We start from the raw sequence: 27937 nt of genomic DNA on the forward strand, positions 1-27937 counted from the left end.
CACAGGCAAAGATGAGACAGAATTTATTCTCATCACAGGTAATTTCCAGACAGAATGGGAGCCACAGAGAGGCCCCAGGAGCCCCCAGGGGGACCCACCTCAGAGGCCTTGCCTGAGGATCCCAAGCCCAGACACTGGGTGAGTGGGGTGGGGTGGAAGACTGGGTGTCCCCCCACCTCGTGTCCTGACCATGTTTCCCACTTCCATAGGAAGGAAGGGCAGCTCAGCTACATAGTACTATAATATATAGAAGCGCAGGAGCTGGCCGCGGCACCTGGGTGGGGCTGAGGCCCCTGAATTATTGCAGGAGGGAAGGGGCTCAGTGCTGGTGTCTCGCGGGGTGCTGTGCTGGCTGTGGGCAGGGCTGGGAAGGGGAGGGGGCCGCCCTTTGCTCTGTGCTGGGGCTCCTTGGGCCCTGCCTCCCCCAGGGTGGGGCTTTCTCACCCGGGGTGCTTTGTATGTGCTTTGAAGACCATTTTTGCATTGCCAGGAGTGAGGAAAAAATATCCTGACATGGTAGAAAAAAAGATATTTACATACCCTGGTGGGCCGTAACGGGTGGGTCAGCCTGTGGGTGACGGGCTTCCCAGGCCCCTCCCATCCTCACAGACCATGACTGGGAGGAAGGGGGCCCGATCTGGAATTTGGTTGTCATGTGACCTCAGACAAGGCATCCCCTTCTCTGGGCATTCCTATCTGGTATAGGAAGGGGTGGGATTGGGCCTTAGCAATTGCCCCATGCTCCTGTTCCCAGCATGGGCAGGGGTGGCAGGGATGGGCAGTGAGAAGTTGGGAAGAGGCATCACAGCCGTAAGAGCTTGGCCAGGCAGCCGAGCCCCTCTGAGGGCATCTCACACTCTGCTGTGACCCTCTATGGAAGGTGGCCAGAGGGACTGGCCAGGAACCCTGTTTTCCTGTTGAGCAGCAAGAGGAGCCAGGCAGAAGCTACAGGTGGCTCCCCCATATAGGAAGGAGGCCCGGACCTGAGATATAGCCATGGTGGGTTCACCCAGGCTGGACGGTGGGCCTGGTGCTGGTGTGATTCGGGAGCAGCCTGGGCTCCAGCCTCCAGGCACTGGGGGGGAGTGGATGTGGGCCTCTGCCTGGTCCCCACGGGTACTGGGAACTGGACAGTGTCAGAACAGATTCCTTGCTCACACTATCATGCCTCCTCATCCATGATGCGTTATCTGTGGTCACACACATGTGGCTCCTCCTCTAGTGGATAAGCACACACGTGGTAACCTGCACACATCTGGGGACAGAGACATGATCACATATTGTTTCCATCAGCTGCCAGGACCTTTCTGACTACCACCTACATGCATGAATGCACACACAGGTAGGGGAGTGACATCGCTTTTGGATTCTGGTGTTGGAGGGCCCAGGCTCTAGAAGACACAGGTCCTGTGCCTCCAGTGGGCAGGTGTTCTATCCACCTGAAGCACCAAGAACCTTGTCCCGGATGCCTGACTGCTGTAACTGTAGGTTCTACGGCAGAGCTCCGGGGCTACTGCAACTTCTGGGTGGCCCTGCAGAGCCCCTAACAGCTAGTACGACCAGGGCCAGGCAGCCAGGAGTCAGAGGTGCCGGCGGGGCCCCTGAGTGCTGCTTAGCTGGGCCCTCATGGTCTGGATGCTTCCAAGGATCTTCTTCTGGTGGCCCATGAGGGTGATGCCAAGGGCACGCACATCCCTGCCAAAGAAACAAGGTCCACTAGTTTGGTCTTAGGAGTCTGGGAGCTGGGAAGAGAGCCCACTGCCCACCCCTGAACTGCTGTGGAACTGCTTCTGGCCCTGCACCCTCTTCCCCGCCCTGTCACTCACTGGGCATTCATGCGAAGCACCATGCCAAGGGAGGAGTACCCGCCGGCTGCAAAGTGGTCCCGGTACCGGCCCATTCGGATGGAGTCCAACCAGTCCCCCACAGTGAGGTCCCCACTGCCACTTCCACCTCCTCGGAGGTCGAAGCAGCTCCTGGCAAAGGCAGGGGGTGGGCACCTGGGTGTAGAGAATCCAGTGAGTAGCCTATCAGGGCTCTGGTCTTTGCCAGGGACATGGGCACTGGGCATCCTCTCCCTCCATCCCAGCCCCACATAAGGTAGATGATTTGCAAAGCTGGACTCTGGGAAGAAGGCAGTACGGCTGGTGCAGGGCTCAGGTACCTGCTGACAGTGGCTGTGGCCCTAAGGTTCTCAGGGCTGTGGATCAGAGCATCGAGGACGCTCACGACTTGAGAGAAGCGAGGCCGCTGGGCACGGTCCTTATGCCAGCAGTCCAGCATAAGTTGGTGCAGGGTGCGTGGGCAGCCCATGGGTGCTGGCAGCCTATAACCCTCTTCCACTGAGCTGATGACCTGGGTGGGGCACAGTGCTGGGCTCAGGCCGGGTTCCCTGTTGGAGCCCTACTGCTGCTCCTCTCCCCTGGGCCCCAGACTCACATCCTGGTTGGTCATGTTCCAATAGGGCCGTTCACCATAGGCCAGCACCTCCCACATGACTACTCCGAAGCTCCACACGTCGCTGGCTGAGGAGAAAGTGCGGAAGGCAATGGCCTCGGGCGCTGTCCATCGAATAGGGATCTTCCCTCCCTGGTATGGATACAAAAATGTTGAAGGACCGGTGGCTGGGTTTGTCCTCTAGCCCCAGGCAGAGTCCTGCTTCCCAGTCCACCAACCAAGAGCGCCTGTCTTAGGGGAGCCCACCTCCCAAGTCACTAGAAAGATAAGGGAAGACTAAAGAACCCTGAAACACATGGTGTGTTCCACAAAACACATCAGAACGTGACGGGCTGCCCCCCAAGCTATAGAAACAATTATAAAGCCTTGCCTATACCCCCTGCTCACAAGAAGATGTTGGAAACGCACCGCAGTGGTATAGGCGGCTTCAGGGTCATCCTCCAGAGCCCTCGAGAGCCCGAAGTCTGACACCTTGCAAACCAGATGGCCATCTACCAGGACATTGCGGGCGGCCAGGTCACGGTGGATGTAGCCCAGGTCTGAGAGGTAGCGCATGCCGGCGCCCACCCCTCTAAGCATGCCCACCAGCTGCACGATGGTGAACTGCCCATCGTGAGTCTGCAAAGGGACACAGAGTGGTGTGGGCTTTGGAGGTAGTTCCTGGTTCAGGGCTGGGGAACTTCCCATAATTCCCTAGAGACTGGGCAAAGTGAAGTGTCGAGCTGCTTAGAGGTGTCTCCTCTGGGGAAATGGAGGCCCAGAAGGGTCACGTTCCAGGTATGACAGTCCCCAGTGAATACCCAGCAGTGGTGGCAAAGGACACGCTATCCCTTAGCTTGGGGCAGGGCAGTAAGGGCCCTTGCAAAAGTGGGACCTTCACGGTAGGATGGTAGAAAGCAGTTCAATCACCTGACCCTCAAGATGTCCCTTGTACCTGCCTCTCCCCCACGTATGCGAGATGAAAGCTTGGGTGGGGTGAGGGATGCCGCTTACAAACCCTCAGCAGCCAGACTGAACCTCCATATGTGGACGGCAAGCGAACATACCCCATCTGTGTGGGTGGCAGTGAAGGACGAGCACCCTTCCCCCGCGTGGGCACAGACATACCCTGAGGAAGGCATCCAGAGAGCCATTCTCCATGTACTCTGTCACGATCATTGCCAGGCGGCCTGGACAGGGAAAGGGAGATGCAGGCCTGGTGTGTGCAGGGCCAGGGCTGCTGATCAGGGACCCCAAGAACATATGCCCACCCAGGGAGGTGGTCAGGACCGTTTTTAGGGTCCGACTGTAATCCTGGGCTCTGAGCACTCCAGGGTCATTTAGGGACCTGAGACATAGGGACAGAGTTAGGATGGCCCAGCAGCTGGGCCTGATCCCCCAGTGAGTAGGAGCATCCCACAAGGTGAAGCTACCCTTGTCTGGCACCTACCGCGGGTGACGACACCCTCAAGGCGGATGATGTTAGGGTGGTCAAACTGGCCCATGATGGCTGCCTCGCTCAAGAAGTCCTGTCGCTGTCTCTCGGTGTAGCCAGCTTTGAGGGCCTTGATAGCCACAGGCACGTCCCGCTGGCCCGGCACCTGCAGCCGCCCATAGCACACTTCTCCCGACTCCCCTGTGGGGGCGCAGAAGGAGCAGGCAGCAGTGGAACCCAGCTTCCACTCGGGTCCCCTCCCAGCCTCTGGGGCTCACCCGAGCCTATGATCTTCTCGATGTGGATCCTGGATGCCTCGATCTCTCGGGTGAAGCTGCGGCCTGCTCGACCTGGCTCCTCGTAGGTGTGGGGCTCTGCACAGAATTGGGGTTCTGGGAACTTCCCCGGGGGGTGATTCAAGGGCAAGAAGACAGGTGGGGGTGCTGAGGAGTCAAGGAGAAGGGCCCTCAATAGGGACAGGAGGAAGTTTCCTCTCCCAATATTTCCTGGGGGGAATGGGGTGTCTCTGGGAATCCCTAGATTTAGTGTCAGACAGCAGGGACCCCACAAGGCTTACCCATAGACATAAGCGGGAAGTCTATGACGTGGCTCTGTGTTCTGGGTCTCCGGCTAATTCTGACATGTCTGTTGTTCTCTGTGCCCCACCCCCATGCAATCTTAAAATTGCTCTTAGGATGGTAATGCTACTAAGAAAAAGAGCTCACAAGTGCCAACTCTGCCTGAAGGTGGGTCACTAAGGATTCCAAGGCTGCATGGAGGAGCCTCGTGGGGAAGACTATTCTGACTGGCATTTAACGGGCATAGTGGTGGGACGTGGAGGGGAAGATACCCCATGTCTCCCCTGCTTCCTGGAATCTCTCTATGGGACTCTGGAAATCTTTCTGTAGTGGGGTTCTCGTCCAAAACTGCACAAATCCCCACCAGAGAAATCACACATGAACTAGGTCTGAGTGGACATGGCTGGGCCTCGGCCTGATCAAAGAGCCTTCAGCATCCCCCAGGAGGCTGTCATCTGGCAAAGTGGGAGATGCCTCTGTAACAGTAGCCTTAGCCTGGGCCCTGCCTGGCCTTCCCTATAGACAGCTGGACCTGGCAGCCCTGCACTAGGTCCTGCTGGGGTGAAGCTGCACACTCACCCTGCCCATTCTGGTAATGCATCTTCTCCTCATCCGAGTCCTGGAAAGCCTTGCTGTAGCCGCAGTGCCTGCATGGGGATGGGGGTGGGAGCAGTCACCACCCTGCTGGGGCCAGGCCAGCCTAGACCCAGTCAGAAGATCAATTAGCATGCCCCTCTCCCAGCAGGTTGGCTCTTGTCCCTCAGCAAGTCTTCAGGGGACAGTCCTTGTTTTGGGGCTCACAACCCATGGGGATAGCCCTATGGCTCTGATGGGCCACCCTAGTAAGTCCCCTTTTTTCCTGGCGTGGGTGTTGCTGGGCGTGGTTAGGCTGTGGCTGAGGATGACTAGGCATGTATGTGTCTGGGGTGGGGCTGAGGCGGGACGGGCTTGGTTGTGGCTGGGGCAGGGCTGAGGTTGGTTGGAGGGGATAGGTTCTGGCTGGGCAAGGCTGGGTTGTGGCTGGGGTGGGGCAGAGGTGCACCTACCTCTTCTTGCAGATGAGAAGGAGGAGGAGCACCACCAGGCCCGTGATGAGTGTCAGGCAGATCCAGACAATGGTCCGGGTATCATAGCGGGGTCCTGCAGGAAGACCTGGTCTTTTGCAACCAACAGCCTGCTCTGTTCCTTTGCCACCCTGCACTAGGCTTCCCTTGGAGTTCGTGCAGCTGGGCTGCCTGGCTTCCCACTGTGCAAGCTGTGCATGCTGGGGACAGCTACTTGCCCTCTTTGACTCAAACAAAGAAGAGCTGAAAACCACCTGTGCTGCTGTCAATCCCACAGCACCAGGAGTGTGTTGAGAGACGTGAGCGCTGGCCTCTCTTCTCAGCCCTGTAAGGTCGGGCCTGGCACCGTCTGCAGCCTACCGGAGGCTCTGAGAACTCTTACTGGAGGCCACACAATAAATGGAAGGGAAAGGGCATGACTGCCACCTTTGGTCTCAAAATGACCTATAAGCACTGGGGCTTGTGCACACCTTTAACCACTGGGCCCCCTTTTCAGGGTTTCTGATTCAGGGCAACAGGCCTGGGGATTAGTATTTCCAACAAGGCCCAGTGATGTGGATGCTGTGGGTCCCAGAATACACACGGGAAAGCCTCTACCGTCTGTGGAGAACATGAGATTCCGAGAGATGTCCCTGGGACACCCGTAAGGTCATCTTGAAGAGGCCTTCCTGTCTGTAAAGGTCCCACTGGATTGGATAATGAGAACAGGGGTCCTGAGGGCTCAGCCTGGTATGGCCACAGGTTTTCCCCTGCTTGTCCTCCTCATCCTCCTCCTGGTCTCACCAGTGGGGCTCCCTGTCCCTCCCCCTCTGTACACTCACGGGGTTTCCCGGTCTCCACCTCCATAGCCTGGCTGAAGCGGCCACAGCCAGCTGAGGTGCGGGCTCGGACCTGGAACACGTAGCGAGTGCCTGGTTTGAGGCCTGACACGGTAGCGCGGGTGGTGACGGCCTTGAGGGTGGAGTAGCTTTGCATCTCCTTATCCTGATGGAAAGGGACGAGGGCGGTGAGGCCGCGGGGTTCCGGGGCCCTCCTTGGTGCCCATGCCCCTGTTGGCTCCTCGCCCTCCCACCTCCGGGGACCTGCTCAAACCTTCTCGTAGTACTTGATCTCGTACTCCAGGATGATGCCGTTGGGCTGCTCTGGCTCCTGCCACAGCAGGGACACGCTGGTCTGCCCCGCCCGCTCCTGCCGGATCACCACCACCTGGGACGGGGCTGGGGTGGCAGCTACCCATCAGGCCCAGCATAGGCCACGCCCAGGCCCCTCTGAAACCCCAGACTGAGCTTGTTGACCCTTCTGCTACACCAGGAAAATCAGCAGCCCCATACCCTGCAAAGGCACTGGCTGCCTCCTGGACACTCCCTGCGGCCAGCACAACAGCACAGCCTGGCTCTTGGGCTGGGATATGAAGTTGGCTACACGTGGATAGACCTGGTTGCCCTCAGGGCCTTCACCCTGAGCAGAGGTCCGGCTATAGCAGGTATGCCTGCGGAAGGACCCTGGGCTGGAGTCCTGGCTGGGGTAGCACTGGACAACAAGGGGCAGGAGCTGAGGAGGCCTGTCTGTGTTCAGGGGTTCTTTGGTCACCGGAGGTGCCCTGCCTCCTACCCCTGGCTTCATCTTCAGGTATTCTGTGCTCTCCTGAGTCTGCTCCAAGGTCACACATAGCTACAGACAAGGCCAAACAATGACATAAGCTGGGCATGGTGGCTCCCACCTGTACTCCCAATACTTGGGGTGGAGGCAAGAGAATCAACATGAATTCAGGGCCAGCCTGGGCTGCAGAGTGAGACCCTGACTGGCCAGTTCTTCCTGCGTCTAGGTGTCCTGCTGCTCCAGCATGCCTGGGAGCACTTTGAAGGCAGGGACTGCATACAGCTGGTGCCCAATAGATGCTGCTGCTGCTAGACACTGTGACGAGAAAAGTCAAGAAGCCCCTATGGAAGGACCTGAAATAGGGAGTCAGATGTGGGAGCTCACAGCTCTGCCGTAGCTTTCTTCTCGCTAGCCAGGGCCAGCTAAGTCACTTTCGGCTGTCCCTGCAGGCTGCTCTAAGGAGACCAGGGCTGGCAGGCAGATGGTCAGGGGTACAGAACAAGGAGAGGCACCTGCTGCGTGTGGCCATGGTACCAAGGTGGGGAAAAGACTAGCAGGTGCAATTGAGGTCACTCTGCAAGGAGAGCCTCGTGGGCCTTTTGACAGGGACAGCACATGAGATCTGCAGTGGGTGGAGTGGGGTAGTGGCATATCTCTTTTTAATGTGGGTGCTGTCCAAATGCTGCTGGGGTCTCTGCTCTTCCCTGCCCACCCCCCCCCCCGCGCGCCAGCCAGCCACCTGCCTTCCTACTCCTGCAGACAGCTGGAGGAACAGGGCTGTGAACCCAGGCAAGGGTCCATTCCTGAACACTGCTGGACAAGATGGTGGGAAAGATGTGGGGAAAGGAGGTGTGTCCTGGATAGATGTCACTGGGCCATGGGAGAGATGGGAGTGGTAAACTTCCCAGGAGGCTGCTTCTCTGGGTCCCAACCTCGGCTTTCTATGTGGAGACAGGGGATTTCTGAACCACGTCTGTGTATGTCAATGGTGGGGCGGAGCTGAAGGTCCTGGGAATGTTCCAGGGTGACCAAGCATAGAAAGCTGCCCCTGGATGCTCTGAGGACCAGGCTGCTGCACGACAGGCAGGACCCCCCCCAGAGTTTGAAAAGAACGAACCTCTGGGGGGCTGAACTCAGTCCAGCTGACCAGAATATATCCAAACCCACCTGGCTCTGGAAATAGGCACTGATGTGATGATATCTGGGGCTGGGGATGTGGTTTAGTTGGTAGGGTGCTTGCCTGGCATGCATGAAGCACTGGGTTCGATACTCAGCCCCGCATAAACTGGAAGTGGAGGGCCGTATCTGTCATCTCAGCACTTGGGAGGCTAAGGCAAAAAGACTGGTGTGGGTTCAAGGCCAGTTTGGGCCAGCGTCAGACTCTGTTGCCATCTGCTGGGCTGGGCACTCTCCCCTCTCTATGCCTCCACAGTATGGAGGGCAGTGCCGTTACTTCCACTGCACAAGAGAGAAAGCAGAGATATAGGCAGGGAAAGTTCTAGAATCCAGGCTTATGACCTCCCCCCCCCAAAAGAAGCCTGCCTCTGTACTTTCTGGAGTACATCCATTCACAGTATGGGTTCTGCTTTCCTACAGGCAAAACTGTCCCCTGCTTAGGTCTTGGTGGGAAGGAAGAGCCAAGAGAGACAATGGCTTAGGGGGGCATGGGGGTCCCTAGGGCTGCTCCGCCTACCTGCCTGGTTCGTGGTGATGTTGACCATGGCAGCACTGCGGGGCTCGGGGCTCAGGTTGGACACACCGTTGACAGCCTCAATCCAGAAGGAGTAGTTCATATGGGCCAGCAGGTTGGCCACCAGCAGGCTGGCCTGTGCCAGGCTGGTCTGCTGTGGGACGAAGCGGGTTCCACTCCCACAAGCCTCACAGTGGCTCAGGGCCCAGGGGCAGCGGCGGCACACTGCGTTGTAGGTGATGTCACTACGGCCACCTGGGTCCAGGGGAGGGGCCCACTCCAGGGTCACGGATGTTCCATTCACACTGGAGATCAGGTTCACTGGAGCTGAGGGTGGCCCTGAGGGCAGAGAGTAACAAGTTGGGGTGACACTGGCCCAAGACCACCATTGTATCTGGGGCCTCTTTACTAAGGAAGCCACATCCACTCCATCCTCCAGAAGCTCACAGGGTGAAGACTGTGCCAGCATCAGAGAAAGGAGCCTGAGTTTCCATGTCACAGGGTCACAGTGTGTGTCCTACAATTCCCACTTATAGTTGGAGGGACACCGCACAGCCCTGGGGAGCCCATAGCAGCCACGCTTTATGTAAACAGGCTGGTCGTGTCCACCTGTCTCATCTCTGCGTTCTTATGCTAACAGAAATGCTACCAAGCACTCTCTGCGGAAGAGGAATCCTGCCGTGTATGCACTAGGCTGTGTGGTACCACACATCCCTGCCTTGTCCTGGAATACAGCCCCAGGCTGGGCAACACAGACTCTGGGGAGAGGGGCTGGTGGCTCCTTACTTGAGCTAATTGTGGCACTGGGCAGTGTGTCATGGGGGTTGAGCCGGGAGAGCACAGGGTGGGTAGAGGACCCCAGGGCTCATCATTCCAGGCTGGGAATCCTGGCCTTGAGAGATTAGAAGCACACGTTCTCAGAACCCTTCTTAAAGGGTTCTTGGGGCTCTTGAAAGATGTAGGAAAGAATTTCCAAGCCCAAGGTACAAGACACCAAAAGCCTGGAGTTACGGACTTAGGCCAATTGGTAGCTCTGGGCTCTGTAGCCTGGGCTTAGGAAGAAGCCAGAGTCTAGCCAAATGTGGGCACCTGCTTGGGACCGAGAGCTAGGAGGAATTCTTTCTGCCCCATCAGGTTCACATCAAGATAATGCTCAAGCCTGGGCAGGAATCACTATGGAGGGACGGCTGGCATGCGTGTGTGTGGCACCCGTGGGTGTGAGTACATTCAAGCCCTGACCTGCCTGTGCAGGGAGCCTGGGGCTGGGTGGTATGGGAGGGGCAAGGGAGGAGGGATCTAGGCAGCAGCTTCCACGCAAAATCATGCAAGCCCCTCTGCAGCAGGCAGTGAGCGAGGGTTGGTGAATGCTGAGCCCCAGGCCAGTGGAGATCAAGGACCAGGGTTGAGGAACAACATCAATGCCAAGACAGTCCTGCAGCCCTCAGAGTCCCCTTGGGTACACAGGGCACACATACACAGAACCACACCCTCTCCAGGCACGAGTCACACTTGTGCAAGCTCAGGAATCCGTTCAACTGTCCTGTGTCTCACACACAACCACCTGAGAATCTGTAATACACATGAATACAAATGCATGCTGCACACTCACACTCAGGCGTTCAGACATCACCCGTGGGTCCGCCAACACACACACACACACACACACACATACGCACGCACGCACGCACGCACGCACGCACGCACGCAGCTCCCAGCATCCAGCAGCTCCTGCTGGCTTGTCTAGGACGGTGAGGGGGGGAGTGCTGTTCTGGTTCCTACCCTCACCTCACACTGAGCATAAGGCTTGCCCACCCAGCCCTGGGACACTGACATCACTGCCAAGTCTGATGACCAAAGCCACCTTGCTCCAGGAAAGCAGGAGCCCTGACTGGATGTTCCTTTAGGAGAGAAAGACCGAGGGAAGGACAGAAGGAGGTTCTTGGGTGTCCCTAAAGAGATGGCAGGGGACCACATCAAGACTCCAGGAGGTCAAGCTTGATGCTGCAGTGAGGGCCAGTCCCCTCCCCTACACACAATCCACCCTTATTTCACAGACACACAGCTCCTGAACCTTGGGGGTCCTACCAGGAGAGCTGCTAGGCAATACTCACGGGTGCAGGCTGCCGACGGTGGGTCCAAGGCCGCGCGGTAATAGCTGAGGTCACAACGACAGGTCTGGGCTGCAGGGGTCGCAGAATGGCTGTGGGGTGGGCATCGGGCACACAGCTGGTCCCCGGGGGCTGATTTGTAGAATCCCAGCTCACAGGCTGTGGAGGATAAGACAGTTGCAGGCAATCTGGGGGCTGACCAAACGGCTTCAGGGGGACTCCCCCTGAGCTTCCCAGTGTGTGTGTTGGGGGATCTTGGAGGGACGAGCTTCTCGTCTGTAATACGATGCTGCTATCCTCACCAATGAATAAGGGACAGAGTGTAGAGAGGACATTTGACTTCTGTAAGGTTGCACGGAGCTGAGCTAGTATGCATCCCAATACTAAAAGGGACATCCCAAAACCCCACTCCCAAGCTTCCCAAATCACCCACCCTCCTTGGCCTTGGGGTCTTACAGGGCCTAAGCAGCTGAGAATCAATGGTAGGGTGGTTAAAGCCATGACCTGCGTGACCTGAGTGGATCAAAGAGGGAGAGGGGGGAATGTGGGCGAGTAAGAAAAGCCCCAAGCACGACCTGGCCCAAGCCTGGACAAACAGGGACCCTCCCCAATTAAAGCCAGCTTCCTGGCTCGAGCACAAACTCTAAAGTGGCAAAGGCTATGGCTGGGGTCTCATACTTCATGCCTCACAAGTTCCCTAGGGAACCTAACTCCAAGGCCCACTACCCTGTTACCTCTGCTGCCAGCGGCTTGTCTCCTGCCCGATCCTTTCTTCTGCAGAACTTTTCACCTGTTCTACCTCATCTGAGTGATAGTGGCGCCACCTGCTCTCTCACATCTGGCCAGATAGCTTAGAGAAGGACCCAGGACCAGGCCCCTTCCAGACCCAGGAGACCCTGACAGGAACCCAACCCACTTTCTGGGGGCCACCATGTTAGAGAAGGAGACACAAAGTAAACATGATGAAATCGTGTTCAGGAGGGCAAGGGGATCGTGGAGGGCGGTGGCAGAAGCCCCCCTCCCCAAGGAGGGTTATGTCTGAAAGGTAAGAACAAAATCACACAGGCAGATGGGTGCAGGAATTCTGGAATCCCATGCCCCCACTCAGTCCCTTGGAGTTCCAAATAAAAATAACCTTCTCTGCCAGGCCAATGCAGTCGCCCATCCCCAGGCCAGTCTGAACAGGCTGCTGGCCTCAGGGCCTTTGCACGTGTTGGGTTTTCTTCCCAGGGTGTCTTTTCTCTCCTATCCATGTGCTGAGCTCCTCTTTCTGGATCCATTCCAACTGATCCTTGATGACAGCCTTGCTGGCCCTCTCCATTGACACACAGAAATGACTGTGCCTGTCCCTGCATCTCCCTTTCCCAGTCAGTCTCTCCTCCTGGATTCCCAATCCAGGACCTCCCAGATCCTTAGGAGGTTAGGATTGATTTGTGCCAAAGCCGGTACTCATGGGACCCTTCTGGAAGGTCAGGCACACCCAATGCCACCCAGTCGCTTCCAGCTCTGTCATAGCAGAAGTCCTGTGCCACAGGGACAGTCACAGGCTCACTGGATTCTCTCACACTAAATCCCACTCTGGAAAAGCCAGTCCCCCAGAGTTTTATTTAAGGATGTCATTTCAGAGCACGGTGCCTGTGGATGCCGATCAGATCTCTTTATTATACCCGCTAATGCCAAGCAAATTCTAAAAGTCAGCAGACTTGTAAGAAAGTGAGAGTCGGGGAAAGGATGACCCTAGAGTGACTTTGGGGGCTCAGCATTGTCAGGTGATGGGACAATATGTCCACGTTTTGAGGTACCTGCCCCATCCAAAGGGACCCCAAGAAGATTCAGGCTTGATTCCATCTGGGCTCGGAGTACAGGGATCTGTCTTGGGGTGCAGCCTAGACACAGGCTCCTTCTGAGGCAGGGAGCTATCAGGGCAGCACTGTTAGCAGGGGGCTTGGCACCGCCATACTGGACCTGGGACTGTGCTGAGCAACAGTGCCCTCACTGTGGTGGGCAGACCCCTGTGTGCTGTTCCTCCCCTACCTACCCATTCCCCACTCCCCTGCCCCTCCACTACAAACTAGGTCAGAGGAGCTGGCTCTGCCCAGGGAGCCGTTGGAGCAGCAATGGACAGAGAAGCAGTTCTTAGGGACATCTTGCTGTGGCACGGCATGAAGGGAGCACAATGTGACAGGCATCTCTGAAAAGCTTTGGCTGTCAACAGCTCATGGCTGTTGGATGGGCACAGGGGGACAGGGGGTTGACTGAATCTCTTTCTGGTATAACCCCACAGTTGGGCTAAGTGACACAGGGCATGTCATTGGACCTGGTTTCCTCATCTATAAAACGGGGACAGCAATAGTGCTTGCTTGGGGCTGCAGAGAGGGTCACGTGAGCATCAGGATCTGGTGGTACCTGGCACCGGTTATTATAACTAGATACAATCGGCAATTGTAGTACAATTGTTTTGTATGTGTGTGTGCCTGAGTGCGTATGCCTGTGTGTCGGTGAGCATGTCTCCGTATGCTTGTGCCTGTGTGCGTGTGTATGTGTACGTGTGCCTGTGTGTGTGCATGTGTATGTGTGCATGTGCCTGTGTGCATGTGTCTGTGTGCATGTGCCTTTGTGTGTATGTGTATGTGTGCCTGTATCTGTGTGTATGTGTGTGTGTGCATGTGTCTGTGTGTATGTGTCTGTGTGTATGTGTGCATGTGCCTGTGTGCCTGTGTCTGTGTGTATGTGTGCATGTGCCTTTGTGTGTATGTGTATGTGTGCATGTGTCTGTGTGTATGTGTTCACGTGTCTCTGTGTGTGTATGTGTGTGCATGCTAGGGCTAGAACCCAGGGCCTTGCACAAGCTCAGCAAGCACTCTGTCACTGCATTGCACAACAACACACAGGACCCTTTGGCAGAAGAGGGAACAGCTCAGAGAGTTGCAGCCTTCAGCCCCAGATTCTCAGCCTGGAGGTGATGCAAAGACAGTTAGGACCACCTAGCTGGGCCCCTACCTGGTTCTCCTCACAGTCCTGAGCTTAGAGGTGGCTGTGTCTTCCTTAACCACCAAGCCATCTCTCCACAGGCTGGCTGTGCCTTCCTACAGCTCACCGGTTGGCAGTTCCCTCCTGCTCCGCTAATACCCAATATGGCTATCACGTGTCAAGGCCAGATTAATCCACGCCTTGAAAATAAAATCATCTTTAATAAGAATACTAATCACCGGGCCTCAGGGAGCCCTGGATCCTGGAGGCTGGGCTAGGAATTAGTGGCTGGGACAGATGGAGGCGCTCCGGGCTGTGGCCTGGTCCTGCCCAATGACCCAGGGGGCTTCCGGAGTGGTACAGGGCTGGAGCGGCAGGCTGTGGGCCAGGAGAGGCCGCTGCCCCGCCGAGGGCACCTTGCCCAGCCTGCCTGTCAGGCTGGCAGCTGCCCACAGCCTCAGCCACCTCTCTGCTCCCCCTGCACCAAGCCTGAGATTTGACAAATAAGGTGCCCGCCCGTGGTCGACCAAAGGAAATTAATTCTAAATCAGATTTTAAACACAGGCAGGAAGGCGAAAGAGCTCGTCGTCCCCGCTCCCCTCCGCATGAGCCTCTGATATTTATAGAAAGATGATTAGGGCCCCCGAGGGTGATTTACATTCCCATCCAGGTGACAGGAAGGACAGCAACTAGGCTTCAGACTCTTCCTGCCACTTGGGATGGGGGTGATGCTCCAAGGCCCCCCCACATGCTGAAGGAGTTGGGGGAAGAGAGGAGTACAGGTGGCTAAGGAGGTCACTGAGTCACTAACTGGCAACTTCCTGCTTGGAGGATCCCGGAGACTGGAGATCTACCCACCAGTCCCTGCTGTGTGTCCCTGGGCCAGTAACTTTACCTCTCTGGACCTCTGTCTCTCAATGGTAAACTGGACTAGCTGCATACGATTCTGATATTTTCTGATGCCCGAAAGAAATCTCACTTGGTCACCTGAGGAGCCAGGTGACACGGCAGAGTTTACAGTCTCCAGACAGAGACCCAGGCAAGGCTGCTGGCCTGGCTTCCCATGTGAAGGTCTCAGTTCAGACCCCATATGTGGCTCCTTCCAGATGGGGTGACATAGACAGTCACAGATGCCACCAGCAGGACTGGGGAGTGTCCTTCCATGGGGGACTCGAAACCCGCAGCTCATCCCTATGGCTGCCTGCAGTGCACTGTGAATTGATATTTTTTATAAAACCTGTAATTATCTTGCAACTAGCATAATTACGTTGCATTATGATTTAAATGTAAAACTCAAAACACACTGCAGTTCCCTAACCTTGCCCTGCGCGTCTTTGTTATTTTTTATTAATGGGCTGGCAGCGGCAGGCAGGAAGCTTGGCCTTGGCCTCCCAGTCTCTGAGGAATTCTCACCAAGAGCCCTGCCCTGCGCCGTTTCTCACCTCTTCCAAACAAGGGGACTTCCTAGTCTTTCCCGAAGGCCAGCTTGTCTTGGCCCCCGTGGGACTGGCTGGCTTACTTGTAGAGCTGGTGGCATACAGAACTGGGAGCTGAGACAGCCCTGAGCAGGTGTTACTAGCCAGTCGTCTGCCTAGTCATGATGGCATGGCTGTACCCATCACTAGTAGCCTGAATGGGATAGGTGGGCTCCATAGGTAGAGGGGGAGTCTTGAGGGGCCAGTCCCTGGCTTGAGGGCCAGGTGGCCTGGGATCAGATCCATTCTGCTTCTCATGTTAGAGGGTCTCGGTTTGTCCCATGTGCAAGAAAAAAAAATCCCATCTCACTTAGAAAACTGTTGTAAGGATGGGGACTTCCTAAGGGCAGAGGCCTCCGGCCCAGATCTCCATGCCCTGAGCACACGATACTCAGTGGAAGAATAGCCGACCTAATGTGTTAAGGGAATACATTAAAGTCTCCAAATATGGCAAACATTGGAAAAGGTGCCATAGAGACAGTGTGTTCTCCTTGGTCTGTAGGAGGTGTCTCCATGGCCGCCACAGAGGAAGGTCCCTCCCTGAACCCTCTGTAGCCAGAACCAAAGTTTTCCATAGCCAGGCTTGTCTGTGCTCTGGTGGCAGAGGGACCATGTGTCCAGCCTCTAGGGGATCCAAGAAGGGCAGAGGGAAAGCAGGCCGAGCCCCACACCAGCTGGTGCCCCAGCTGGTGCCCACGGAACTCCCCTAAGTAACTTGTTCTCAGCATACCAGGCTGCAGGGTCCCACATGGCTCCAGAGAGCACAATGTGTGCACATGCTTGTGTGTGCACGTGCACAGACACAGGCAAGCACGCGTGCATGCAGTATGGTGCCTAGTCTTGGAATACCCGGTTGCTCAGCTGTTCTCAACAGCACTTACTTTGCAAGTTTCCCTGAGTCTAGGGCCATGTGACAAGTCCAGCCCAGCCTGTCCTCCTTGGGTGGCCCTGTAGACATGTTTTTTGCAATGTCCCCTCCCTACACTTCTTTACTCAGAACCCTGGTTCTGCTTCTGTCCACTCCACAATTTAGAGGGTTGACTTTCAGCTTAGAATCCAGAGCCAGCATCCAAATCAAGCTTGGCTACTGCCTAGATGTGTGACCTGGGGCACGCTGCTCCCCCTCTCTGCGCATCTTCAAAACCAGGACATTAACAGCCAATGCTTCACAGGGTGGTGATGGGGACTGAGTAAGTTAATACATGTGAAGCCCCTAGAACAACGGCCGCATGAATTAGCATGCAGAGTGGTTTCCTACCCTAGGGACTCGCCTGATAGCATACCTGATCCCTTTGACAATGTCCACAGGACAGGCCACCTGCCTGTTCCCCAGCCCCCAGATGTCCTGTGCATCTGCTGACAGGGAGCCAGATGACTGGGGATGATGGACACTGGCCGCCCTGCCCACACGGAGCCACTTGCCACCCACCCGGCCAGCCAGCCTTGAGTTCCACTCACCCATACAGGCATCTCGCCGCTCCTCATAGCCAGCACTGCACACACACTTCCCGATGGGTACCAGCCACTCGCCCTCGGCACTACAGTACATCTTGGGTGTGTCACGCTCCTCCGAGTGCCGCACACACTGCCCTCGCACCTCTACCAGCGAGGACGAGTCAGCCCCGGTCACTGCTTCTGAGAAGGCCGCCAGGTTGCGTACCATAGCGGGGCACTTCTTGTAGTAGATGCGGAGGGAGAGGATGGCGAGGCAGGCGCCTATGTCCTGGAAGGCCAAGTAGAAGCCGCGCTTGCTGAGCGGGCCCACCCCACGCACCTCCGTGTTCAGCTTGAGCCTCCGTACGCCCAGGTCAGCGCCCGTGAAGCTCTCATCAGCCGCGATGGTGTCGATCTTGAGGAACTGGCTCTCCTGTGTGCTGGCACCCAGGTCCCGGTCAGACTCCAGGTAGTGAAGGTTGAAGGTCTCCTTGCAGGTACCCAGCACGCCGGGAATGCTGTTGCAGTCACGCAGTGTGAACTTGATCTCGGCGTAGACACGCCGGGCGCCGTCGCGGGGCACCCAGCTTGTGCGCAGCCAGTTGTTCTGATTGGGACTCATGACGTTGCACACTTGGTACGTGTGGATGGGCCGGAAGGACTCGTCCACCTCATTGATGGAGTCCCACTGTGGCAAAGAGAACACAGTCTGCTAGGGTGGAGGCCACACATGGCCTTCTCCGGCCAGCCCCTGCATAGGTACCAGGAAAAGCACAGGAGAAATGTCCCTCTGGGCAGGAAGTCACCACTGCCCAATGCCAGATATCTGCAAATGAACCCTTAAGTTACGCCCATGGAAGTGTTACTGAGGAAGAGCCAGCTGTGTGCCACCAAGGGGTACACCAGAGCCCATCTTCGCCTGACTGCCACCCAGGCTCTGAGCACTGTTTCTATATGGCTTGTCCCTCCATTCCCAGGGTGACAGGTCTAGCTTAGAGAAGTGGGTGAGTCCAGTTCCCACTGAGCTACTTAAGGGACCTGTCCAATACAAGAAGCAGTGGCCCTAGGTTGTACCCCACCTCAATCCCTCTCCGGCTCCCTCTCCTTTGTGGCCGCTTGCTGAATGACTGATGGACTCTTCCCTTTACCCTGCTGCTTTTTGGTTTGTAGTTTGTCGGAGATGGGGTCTCTTGTAACTCAGACTGGCCTTGAACACACTTTGTAGTCAGAATCAAGCCCGAACGCCTCCGTTCCTCCTGCCAGGACCCTCTGAGTGCCTGGATTACAGACCTGACTGGTTGGTGGAGTGCTGGGGATGGGACTCAGAGCTATGTTGTGTGCTTGGCAGGAAAGCCACTGAAAGAGGTTCTGCACCACTGTCCTTGGCCTGGGATCCTAGGGATGGTCTGGACCCCACTCAGGCTAGAACGAGGCTGAGGGAAAATTAAGCGGTACTGCTTCTGTCTGGCCCTAGCCAGGCAATGGAAACAGAGATAAACCAAATACCCCCACAGAGCTGAAAGAAAGGCAGCCGGGAAGCAGGGGAAATCTGCCAACCATATATCAGACGAGACATTAATATCCATAACAAATAAATACGGCTCACCAACGGAAAACTAAGAGTCCAATTAAAAAAGGAGCAGAGGACTTGAAAAGACATTTTTTTTCTAAAGAAGATACACAGATGGCTAAACAGCACAAGAAAAGACACTCGACATCGCTAACCACTGGGGAAATGCGGATCAAACCCACAGTGAGAGCCCACTTCTCTTCCGCTAGATATTTAAACAGAAAAGAAGTGCCGGCGAGGGCACGGAGAACGCGGGAGCCGGGTGCATCACTGAGCCTGGTGCATTATTGAACTGTGCAGCTGCCGTGGCAAGCAGTGTAGCGAGGGCCTCAAAAACCAGAATTACACGAGGCAGCGATTCCCAGTGTACATCGTCTTGATGAGATACCTGTATACCCACCACGCTCACGAGGTGGGCGGGCAACCGGATGTGCTATGGAGTGAGCCTGCCTAAAATGCAACATCCCCTGGGTCTGATCCCCAGCACCGAAAACACAAACATCTCAAGTACACAACCTACCTGTCTACCAACAGACACACGGACAGAGAAAATAGCGCACACAGACAGGGGACTATTACTCAGCCTTAAAAAGGAATGGGAGCTGGGCAGTAGTGGCACACGCCTTTAATCCCAGCACTTGGGAAGCAGAGGCCGGCAGGTCTCTGTAACTTCAAGGCCAGCCTGTTTGGTCTGCAGAGCGAGTTCCAGGGCAGCTAGGGCTACACAGAGAAACCCTGTCTCAGAAAACAACCAAACCGAACCAAACCAAAACAAAAACAAAGTGGGCTCCTGACCCCCCCAGCAGTGGAGAGTGACAGCTCAGGGGACCTGGATCCAGATGGGAGAGGGAGGGTAACACCTGAGCCCTTCTGATGTGGCACTTGCCAGCTACATCCTGGGTGAAGCAGGGGCTTATGTAGGCACAGTGAGGGAAGAGCCCTGGCTCCCTCATCCACACCACTACCTAGCTCTAGCCAGGGGCAGGCACTGGGCTGAGTCATGAGGGCCTCAAGAAACTGCGGGGGCTGAGGACAGACGGCCATGTCCACCTCTGTTAACTCTCTCTCTCTGCCCTGTGGGAACTAAGGATCTTGTTACATCAGTATGGGGCAGGGGGGCTTGAAGACCCTCCCTCCTGACACTTGACTAATCTGTAGGTTGAGTTTGCTCTAAGTGTGGCACAGTGGGGGTCCTGAGTGCCCCAAGGCCTTTCCTGCCTGTTACAAGGCCCTCCACCTGTCCTCATTTCTGCTGGCCGCACCAGCAGCAACCCCAGCACCCCCAGACAGGCCCATCTCTGCTAGGCTGGGAGGACGCCAGGAGAAAATGTCTACAGAGTGCTGAGCTCAGGCCTGGCACAGGAAGACGCTCAAAGAGCAGAACACGAATGCACTGCTGCCCTTGCCAGCACATCCCTGCTCTGCCTGCATGCCTGCAGGACCATTAGAATGAGGTTCTTGCCCACAGAGCTTCTGGGAGGTGTGGTCTCACTTGTAAGAGCCCGTGCTTGCTGCCCCCCACACCACACCGTAGCCCCAGCTCCAGGCAGTGGTGCCACATCTGGGGCTAAAGTCACTGTCACAGTTAACGGAACACCAGAAAGCTTGCCAGATGCTCCCTGTCTGCTTCCTGCCAGGGGCCCAGATAAATTAACCAGCTTGAACAGAGTCCGCTCCAGCTGTCCCCACCAGTGCCAATGGCCTGGCCCAGCCCTGGCAGCCCCAGAGTGAGGGCAGACGCCTGGAGTGGCCAGGTTCCTGGAAATAAATGCAAGGACAAGCCAGCCCAGTCAAGACCACTCTGGGCCACTCGCACCCAAGTTACCTCTGCAGCTGACACCTCAGGCTGTCCCCCACCGTGTTCTCTTCCCGGAACAGAACTGTGCAAAGCAGCTGTGCAGCCGTGGGTCTGTTACACTTCCTCTTTGAGTGTTGGGTGTTTTATCTATGAATGCCTGCTTCTTCTAGCTACTCCAGGGCATGGTAAGGGTCAAGGGAGGTGAGGACGGTAATATGCCCCCTTCTAAGGGCAGCGTGCACTTTGGCTGTTGACAGGCAAGGCACTGGATACTCCAGCGGGGCAGAAAGAGAGATGCATCCTGGTTAAGTACACAGGGTCGGGGCCTAAGCAGAGTAGATTAAGCTCTCAAAAGCTTCTGGCTTCTCATTGGCCAATGCCCTTTCTATGCGTCACTCTCTGCAACTGCACAGAGCATGCTCCATGATCATCTTGGTATAAACGAGGAGGTGAATGGCCTGTGCGATCCCACTGGTCAGAGAAGGCAACGCTGGACCATCTTGGGGCCTGGTACCCACACCTTCAGCTATGCTCTGCCCAAGTGAGATACCACCCCCCAATGCTAAGCACAGACCAGAGGACCAAGGAGCAAGCTGCAGAGAGTTGGGCAGAGCTTGGTGAGCCAGTCCCAGAGGCTTTCCTCCTTGCTGGGCAGGAGGATCAGCAGAAGGGCCCCCGAGATGGGAGTACGTGATCACGCCTCTGCTCTACCTGCTCAGTTTCAAGCCTGGGGTTGGAGCCAGCAAGCTATTCCTTTTTGGGCAAGTCCAGGCATCCCTGGAGTGCATCCTTGGCTCAGCAGACAATATGAATCCTCCCTCACCCCTTACAGGGAGGTCAGACAAGCCCTGACCACCTGAGGTGCCTATGGGTTCCACGTAGGTGCCAGGCCTAGAGAGATCTCGGTTTGAGTTTGGCTCACCACCAGAGGAGGGTTCTTTGCCTTTTGTTTTTTGGGGCTTTTTTGCTTGTTTGCATTCATTGCACTGATGCAGGCCTCATCTGTGGAATGGGCCTACTATCCCCCAAGGACTTGCTCCCGTCGTGATATAAACACAAGGTTTTATCATTGTTTTCCAAATCTTAGAAGCAAGAAGACGCTGCACATGCCTGAAAAGCTGAGCCATCTGTCACCAGGTGTGAGCCTCCCCAAACCAAATCCAGGTTCTCATTAACCTAATGGCCAAGCCCTGGCCCCAGGGCAACAGAGACAGCCAGCACAGAGCCCACCTGGGGCCAAGGCTACCTCTACCTCACAGTTACGAGGCAAGGGAGATGCCTGCTCAGCTAGTATCAGGGCACTGAGCATGGACCAGGCCTGAGACTGGAGTTTCTCGTGAACAGACCCATCCCAGGCCCTTCCCAAGGACAGCCACACTGAGCAGCATGTCTCAGGAGCAGAAGGCCCAGCCTCTGTCCTCAAAATCTGTGGCTGTGCAGGCTACAGCTCTGGGCCTCGAGAATAACAGCACTGGGGCTTGTCCCTGCCAGCTCCCAGAGTCCTGTGCCCAGAGCTGATGGCTGTTGGCTCGGCCCACTGCTGCCTGCCGTGAGACCCCAGGAGGGAGAGCAGAGATCCATCCTGGCATCCAAGAAGAAAACCCCACCCGAGGTAAAACAAAACAAACAAAAAAAACCCTGTCCCTTTCCAGGCCTGAACTCCTGGTGCCGCTGTCATCATCAAGGACAAACTACGTCCTGTCCCCAGGACTATGAAAGTCAAAAGTACTCATAAAAGCCGTCAATATACATGCCTGTGCTGGGACAAGGGTTCGTGTCACGTATGTGTGTTCATTATGGGATACAATCACCGCACACACTAGTAACAATGCTCACTGACTCTAAGAGCCACACTGCTGAGGTCCCACCCTGCACGAAGGCCATGTGACAGCCTAGACCACCATGCACACCTGCCTTTCTACAGACAGGGAAACTGAGGCCTGGGGAGGTGAGGTGGTGACCCAGGTCCCACCAGTCACTGTCCTACCTTTACTATGATGTCCACGGAATTTGGCCACAGGTTGTGCAGTATTGTTATGGAGTCCACGGTCACCTGGAGACCTGATGGGGCCTGGGAATGTGCCATCGTGGGCTGCTGTGCACAAGGTGATTCCGACAGACACTCAATGCTCCTGGGTCCTAGGAGTCCTGGTGAGGCCTGGCAGTTGGAGGGAGGGGACCCAGCCCAAACGAAGGAAGGTCTCGGTGGACTTGGTTGTCTATTTTTCTGTTGCTCTGGTTCCGACTACCTTGGGCCTGAGCTGGGCAGGCCGTGAATACGCAAGTCCAGGGCACAGATACAAAGATTCTCAAACAGAGGGTTAGACAGGAATTGGGGGCCCGTGTCAGAGCCGGCTCTGTGACCCCAGGGGTGCCAATGAGCTAAACTGCTAAGAACTATCCACTCTGCCTCCTATTTCTGTGCCCTTGAATGAATGAGCACACTTCTCAGAGCCTCTGCTTCCTTTTGACCTGTGTCATGCCAAGACCCCAAACTGTAACCTCTCAGAGAGACGACGCAACTCCATCACTCACCCCGTGAGCCGGATACGTGAGCCAGCCCCAGTCTCCGTGGATGGTGGATGTGTCCAACAGGTTCACTGTCAAAACAAGACAAGAGGGCATTAGGACCCTGGGACCCCTTTCCAGCCAGCGCCAACCACACCGGTCACTCTTAGCTGCCCCTTCCCAGGAGCTCACAGTTCCTATCCCAGGATGCTTGTTCTTGCCAGTGTCCTTCAACGCCCCAACCAACAGCCACGTCACTACTGCAGCACGTGCTACCCAAGCCCTGGGCTTCCTGGAATATCTGGGTGTACAGAGCTGGGTCTGGGTGGGGGCCATTCTGGTTCTGCCTCTTCACCGTCTCTAAGCCCCAGATTCCTCCATTGTGGAACGGGGGTGGTGGTGTTTACCCCCAGTGCTCTCTAAGGAGATGACAGCATTCACGTTTACACTATCAGGTCCCACCATTTCCCCGAGGACAGGCACGATCTTAATGTCCTCAGGGTCCCCAGGATGGAGGTCGGCACCTGCTAGACCACTGAAGACAGGAATGGGAAGGTCGTGGATGGACAAGAGCTCCCTCCTGACACCATCTGTGTGCTGAACTCTGCCCACGGGAGCCTTAGATGACACCTTGCCTATGACGGTGTCTCATGACAGTCCAGAGAAGCAGTCTGTACTACTTCCACTTAGGAATGAAAGACATATGTTTCTAAGAGGTTCGGAATCTGCCTAGAAGCCCGGGTGTGGCTAGCAGGGCCATCACAGAGAGAGCTACCACTTGACAAGGCTAGCCAGAGAAGCAGGTTCTCTGGGTGGTGCCCTGGGCAGCAGGGAGGAGCTCTGACACAAATGCCAGCTTGTTCAAAGTCAGGCCCCACGACCACCTGGGGGGGTCTGGCAGAATCACAAAGTAAAGAGCCTGCTTTTGGGATCAGGCATTCCTGGGCCCTTGCTACATGAGCCCCTCATTACCAAATGGCTTCTATTTCTTTGAATCTCAATTCTTCATCTGTAAAATGAATCATTAGGACTTGGGGATTCAGATTGGGGCAAGGAAGCCATTTGTAAAGCACAGGGCCAGCTGCCTGGTCCAAAGCTGGTCCTGTTGACACTCCGTTCTTTTTCCTACAACCCTATGCCTACTCCCTTGCTATCCTGCTTAGAGAACAGGACTCCAGTCTCAACTATCTGCGTCTGCTGTGTGTCCTAGGAAAGTTCCTTCCTGTCTCTGGGCTCTGCTTTTTTTTTTAATCTCAATATGCCTTTGGCACAAAGCCCCATAGCCTTCCGTGTTTTGTTTTGTCCTCTGTGGGTCTCCTTCCCTAGCCCACCACCATGGGCTTCCATCTACCAGGGTGGAATGTGACCTGGCTAGGTCACAGATGGTTAAAGCTCTTGGAACTTTCCCACCGGGAGGAGGGGTATCCTTCTGTTTGACATTTGCATAGCTCCGAGTTGGCCCTCTCTGGCCCTCAAAGACGCAGCCAAGTGTCATCAGGAACCGTGGAGTGAGGATGCTCTTACAGACTCATTTTCTTCTTCCTTCCACCCTCCCGCTTCAATGTCAGGAGCCTGGCTGAACGGGGGAAGACTCCTCTGCACTCCTTTCTAGGTCCCCAGGGACTGGGTGGGACCAGAACCAGAAAAAATGCCCACAGAGGGAAGTCCCCTCTCTGGAGCCAGCCCTACGCCAGGGGCGCAGGCAGAGAGAAGGCTTTCCGTCTCCCTCCCTTCTTTGCTCTCAGGCAATAGAGAGAAAAGTGGGTCAGGCAAGCTCTTTCCTCCTGCTGGCTGGGGGAGGGAAGGGGGCTGTACTGCAGCCCCCCCAAGACCGATGGGGCCCCATTAGCGTGGGGAAAGAACACCCAGAGGTGTCACCACATGAGCCAGTATCCCACATGTGGGTCTCAGCCTGAGGCCCCTCTTCCAGGCACAGAACAGCCCAGTCCAGACCTGCTTCTACATTAGAGGACCCTCCATTGCCATGGAGGCTCCCCCTGAACACCTTGACTACAGGGTTCTGTCCCTAGGAAGTAGCACCACATCAGCCGGTCCTCAGATAATCCACAGTTAAGTCAAAAGTCAATTCTATTGGATTCACAACAGGCTACAGGAGTCCAGGGCTGTTTGTTTCGATCCCTTCCAGACCATTCTCTGTCCCTTTCCTCCCATCCTTCTCCTCTGGACCATTGCCAGCCATCGTACCTCGCATCTCAGCATCTCATCCGTGAGGGTACGGAGGAGAAGTGGGATGAACCTCAAAGGACAACCCACGCCAACAGCGGTTGATGGGAACTGGGTGGAGTTCCAGTACTAGGCCTGTCAGGCAGTCTGAGGCCCCTTGGACCAGACCCCCTGATCATATAGCTGCCTGGTTTCCTGTCTTGCCAGACCGTGGGATCGATTCCCTGCTCTGGATGGATCTCCTATTTGGAAAATGGGAGGCTGGACTCTGAGGCTTCCCACTGAACCCTTCAGGCCTCAGTTTCCTCATCTGGAGCATGCCCACAGGCAGTCCTCTGAGAACTCCCTGTCCAGGTTGTACTGGGGACCACACGGGGCCGTGAGGTGCTGAGCAGCAGAGATAATTCCACCGCAGCTTCCCGCCGGACCGTGGAAGGCATTATGCGATTCCTTTTCTCTCCAGAACTGTCACCTTCCCCCATTCCATTTCGCTGAGACTAATACTTAAATTGATTCACATTCCCCGAGGACACAGCACGTGATGGGGAGGCCAAAGAATCGGGGTGGCCCAGGGACATCAGGCAGGACATGCAGACTGCCTTAGAGACCACCCTGAAGTGGAGGACTGTCCACACTAGGGAGCTAGAAGGGGCCTGGTGGCTGGCGCGACTCAAGGAATCTCTGCAGGTGTACGACTGCCCAGCAGCCACTGCGAGCAACGGGCAGCTAGCCAAGCTGGGCACTGTTGCCTCCGCTGGTCCCCAGCTGGGAAGTGTGCCTTCTCCCCGAGTCCCCAATGGTCTCCCTAGCAGGTTCTGGCTCTGTACAGGGCAAGGATTCCTGGGAGTTCCACGTAGACATCGGGCCCAGGTCTCCATAATGTGGTCATCTGAGTTGTGTGGGTCACCCCTGCTTGGCTGGCCACTCCGCAAGCTATCATTTGGCTCTGTACTTTGCACTTAGCCATGACCCCCTCAGTGTGGGCAGGTTTCTCCCCTTTTTCCAGGCCTGCCTTTCCTCCAGCTGTGACCCCTCTTTTGCATGTGTTCCTTACCTTGGATCTATCTGCAGCATTAGAGCCTGAGAAAGAGTCACTGTACCATGGAGACTCTGGGACCCACAGCCTGTGACTCTGGAAGGTGGCTGGCTCCTCCACCGAACAGTTGAGGAAAGGACTCGGGGAGTACAGCTGACTCCTGGAGCCTTTCTGTAGACCTCCTTAAAAATTACTGGGCTAGAAACACCACCCCCACCCCCAGCCCTAGCCCACCCCAACGCATACCGCAGCACTTGGCCCAGCTCTGGGAAAACTGTTCTCTCAGGCCATCTTTCTCCTGACCTGCCTCTGCCCCCTTCCCTGCTCACTCAGAAGAATGACCCCCAAACCTGTCTCATAACTAGATAGCCAGCCAGCTCTGCCTGCCCACCTGCAACACGCCCCCATACCTCCTCGGCTCTGCTTTCCTTGGGGACAGCATCCTACCTGTCTCAGAGTGCACACGTTTCCCTGGGACGAATGTAAGTCACAGGGTCTCTTTCCGAGTGTGCTGCGGCACCTAACATGCCTACGTGGGTGTCACAATACATTTCCATGTGCATATACTGTGCACATGCGTGTGCAATGGCTGCACTGCTGTGTGCATGATGGCATGCGTGCTGCCCATGCATCTCAGGTTTTGCTAGCCTGGGTCTGTGTGGATGAAAGAGCCTGTGTTTGTGGGCTGGCTGGGCCCCCTGAGCTAAATGTTTGGATTCCAGGGACACTCAGAGCAGGAAGAAGAGTTCAGCTTGCTAGGGAGCAGTGAGCACTATAAGTCCTGCCTGACTGGCGAGACTGGCTTTAGCCCTGAACGGTGGGCCACAGCCTCCTTGGCACAGCATCCTAAGGAGAATCCACACCAGAAGCTGGGGTGTAGGAGGCAGGACCCTTGGTCTGACTGTAGTGTCTGGTGGGACTAAGAAAGGGTGTGGGTGGGCACCCTGGAGCCCCTCTAGCTCCGGCGTCTCTTCCCCCACCACAAATCCCTTCCCAGATTCTTTTGGTCCTGATGTCCTGATGACTCCGTGACCCTCCCACCTTCCTGGGGCCTGAGTGAAGGGGGCACCTGGCTTTGACCCAGACAAGACCCTTCTTGGAGGCAGCATGCCTCTGTCTCTCCCAGTCCTTTCCTCACCGCACCTCTTCCCACCGAGTGCCTCTCCATTGCGCCCCTTTCCCCTGGCCAGCCTCCGCCCCCACCCCACTCTCAAGCATCCCTTAAACCCATGTTTCCTAACCCCTGTTCTCTGGTCTCTGTCAGTTCTTGGCCTTGTTTCTCAATGCCATCTTCAGCCCCCATTCCTTCAGTCCTCTGTATCTTGTTTCCGATTCTTGGAATCTTGCTTGTCTCCCTGTCGGTCCGGTGCCTGCCAGTTCGTTCTGTCCTAGGTCCCCATCCCTTGCCTTCTCTCTGTCCCCTCTCTCCTCCATACCTCGTCTGTCTTCTGTCCAGTCATGTCCCTTTGCCCTGGCGTTCTATTCTCAATCCCCTGTGTATCTTCCCTCAGCCCCTGTTTGTGCCATCCCGAGCCCAGGCTGGCTGGGGTCGAGGCGGGGAAGTTGCGCCCCGGGCAGCGCCGCCCCCGCCCCCGCCCCGCCGCTCCGCTCACCTTCGCCGCGCCCCGCAGACACGCAGGTGGCCGCCGCCGCGGCCGTGACGACCCAGAGAGCAGGGGACAGGCGGGCCCGGGCGGGGGCCATGGCCGGGCGGCGCCGCGCTCCTCGGGCTCGGCCCGGCGGCCGCGCGTGGCGCGCTCCTGCCTCTCCCGCACCCCGGCCGGCGCACACGCGGCTCAGCCGCACGCGGGCACCCGCGCCCGCCGCCGCCCCGGGCGGGGCCGCCCCCGCACGCAGCCAATCAGGGCCCGGGCAGGCGGGACGCCGAACCCGCACCGCGGCCACTGGCCGGCAGCACGTGCACACGCCCGACCCGGCCGGTCCGCGCCTGGGGGCGTTGGCCCCCCACACCACTCGTGGACCGCACCGCACACAGGAGGCTTCGTGACCTAGGCGCGCCTGGGGATGTCCCAGAGGACGCACGCGGGACGC

The 27937-nt window shown here is 56.5% G+C and overlaps 1 protein-coding gene across 3 annotated transcripts; it reads right to left on the reverse strand.

The window, feature by feature from the left end:
* On the reverse strand, positions 1-27662 carry Epha8 (EPH receptor A8). 3 transcript variants are annotated; one of them, XM_075945600.1, is made up of 17 exons: positions 27499-27662; positions 22693-22757; positions 16814-17477; positions 10914-11069; positions 8806-9141; positions 6606-6730; positions 6335-6497; positions 5496-5589; positions 5029-5096; positions 4150-4245; positions 3887-4072; positions 3565-3626; positions 2866-3075; positions 2440-2589; positions 2165-2355; positions 1827-2000; positions 1-1695 (listed from the first exon to the last, which is right to left on the reverse strand). In XM_075945600.1, exons 1-17 carry the CDS (start codon positions 27587-27589, stop codon positions 1581-1583), a joined length of 2946 nt encoding a protein of 981 aa, XP_075801715.1. In that variant the 5' UTR covers positions 27590-27662; the 3' UTR covers positions 1-1580. The 3 variants fall into 3 exon arrangements, with proteins under 3 accessions (XP_075801715.1, XP_075801714.1, XP_075801713.1); XM_075945599.1 differs by having other exon boundaries at positions 1866-2000; positions 4150-4314; XM_075945598.1 differs by having other exon boundaries at positions 4150-4314.
* Positions 27663-27937: the final 275 nt, after the last annotated feature.

The sequence above is a fragment of the Microtus pennsylvanicus genome, chromosome 13, assembly GCF_037038515.1.
Source record: "Microtus pennsylvanicus isolate mMicPen1 chromosome 13, mMicPen1.hap1, whole genome shotgun sequence".
Taxonomy (NCBI): Eukaryota; Metazoa; Chordata; class Mammalia; order Rodentia; family Cricetidae; genus Microtus; species Microtus pennsylvanicus.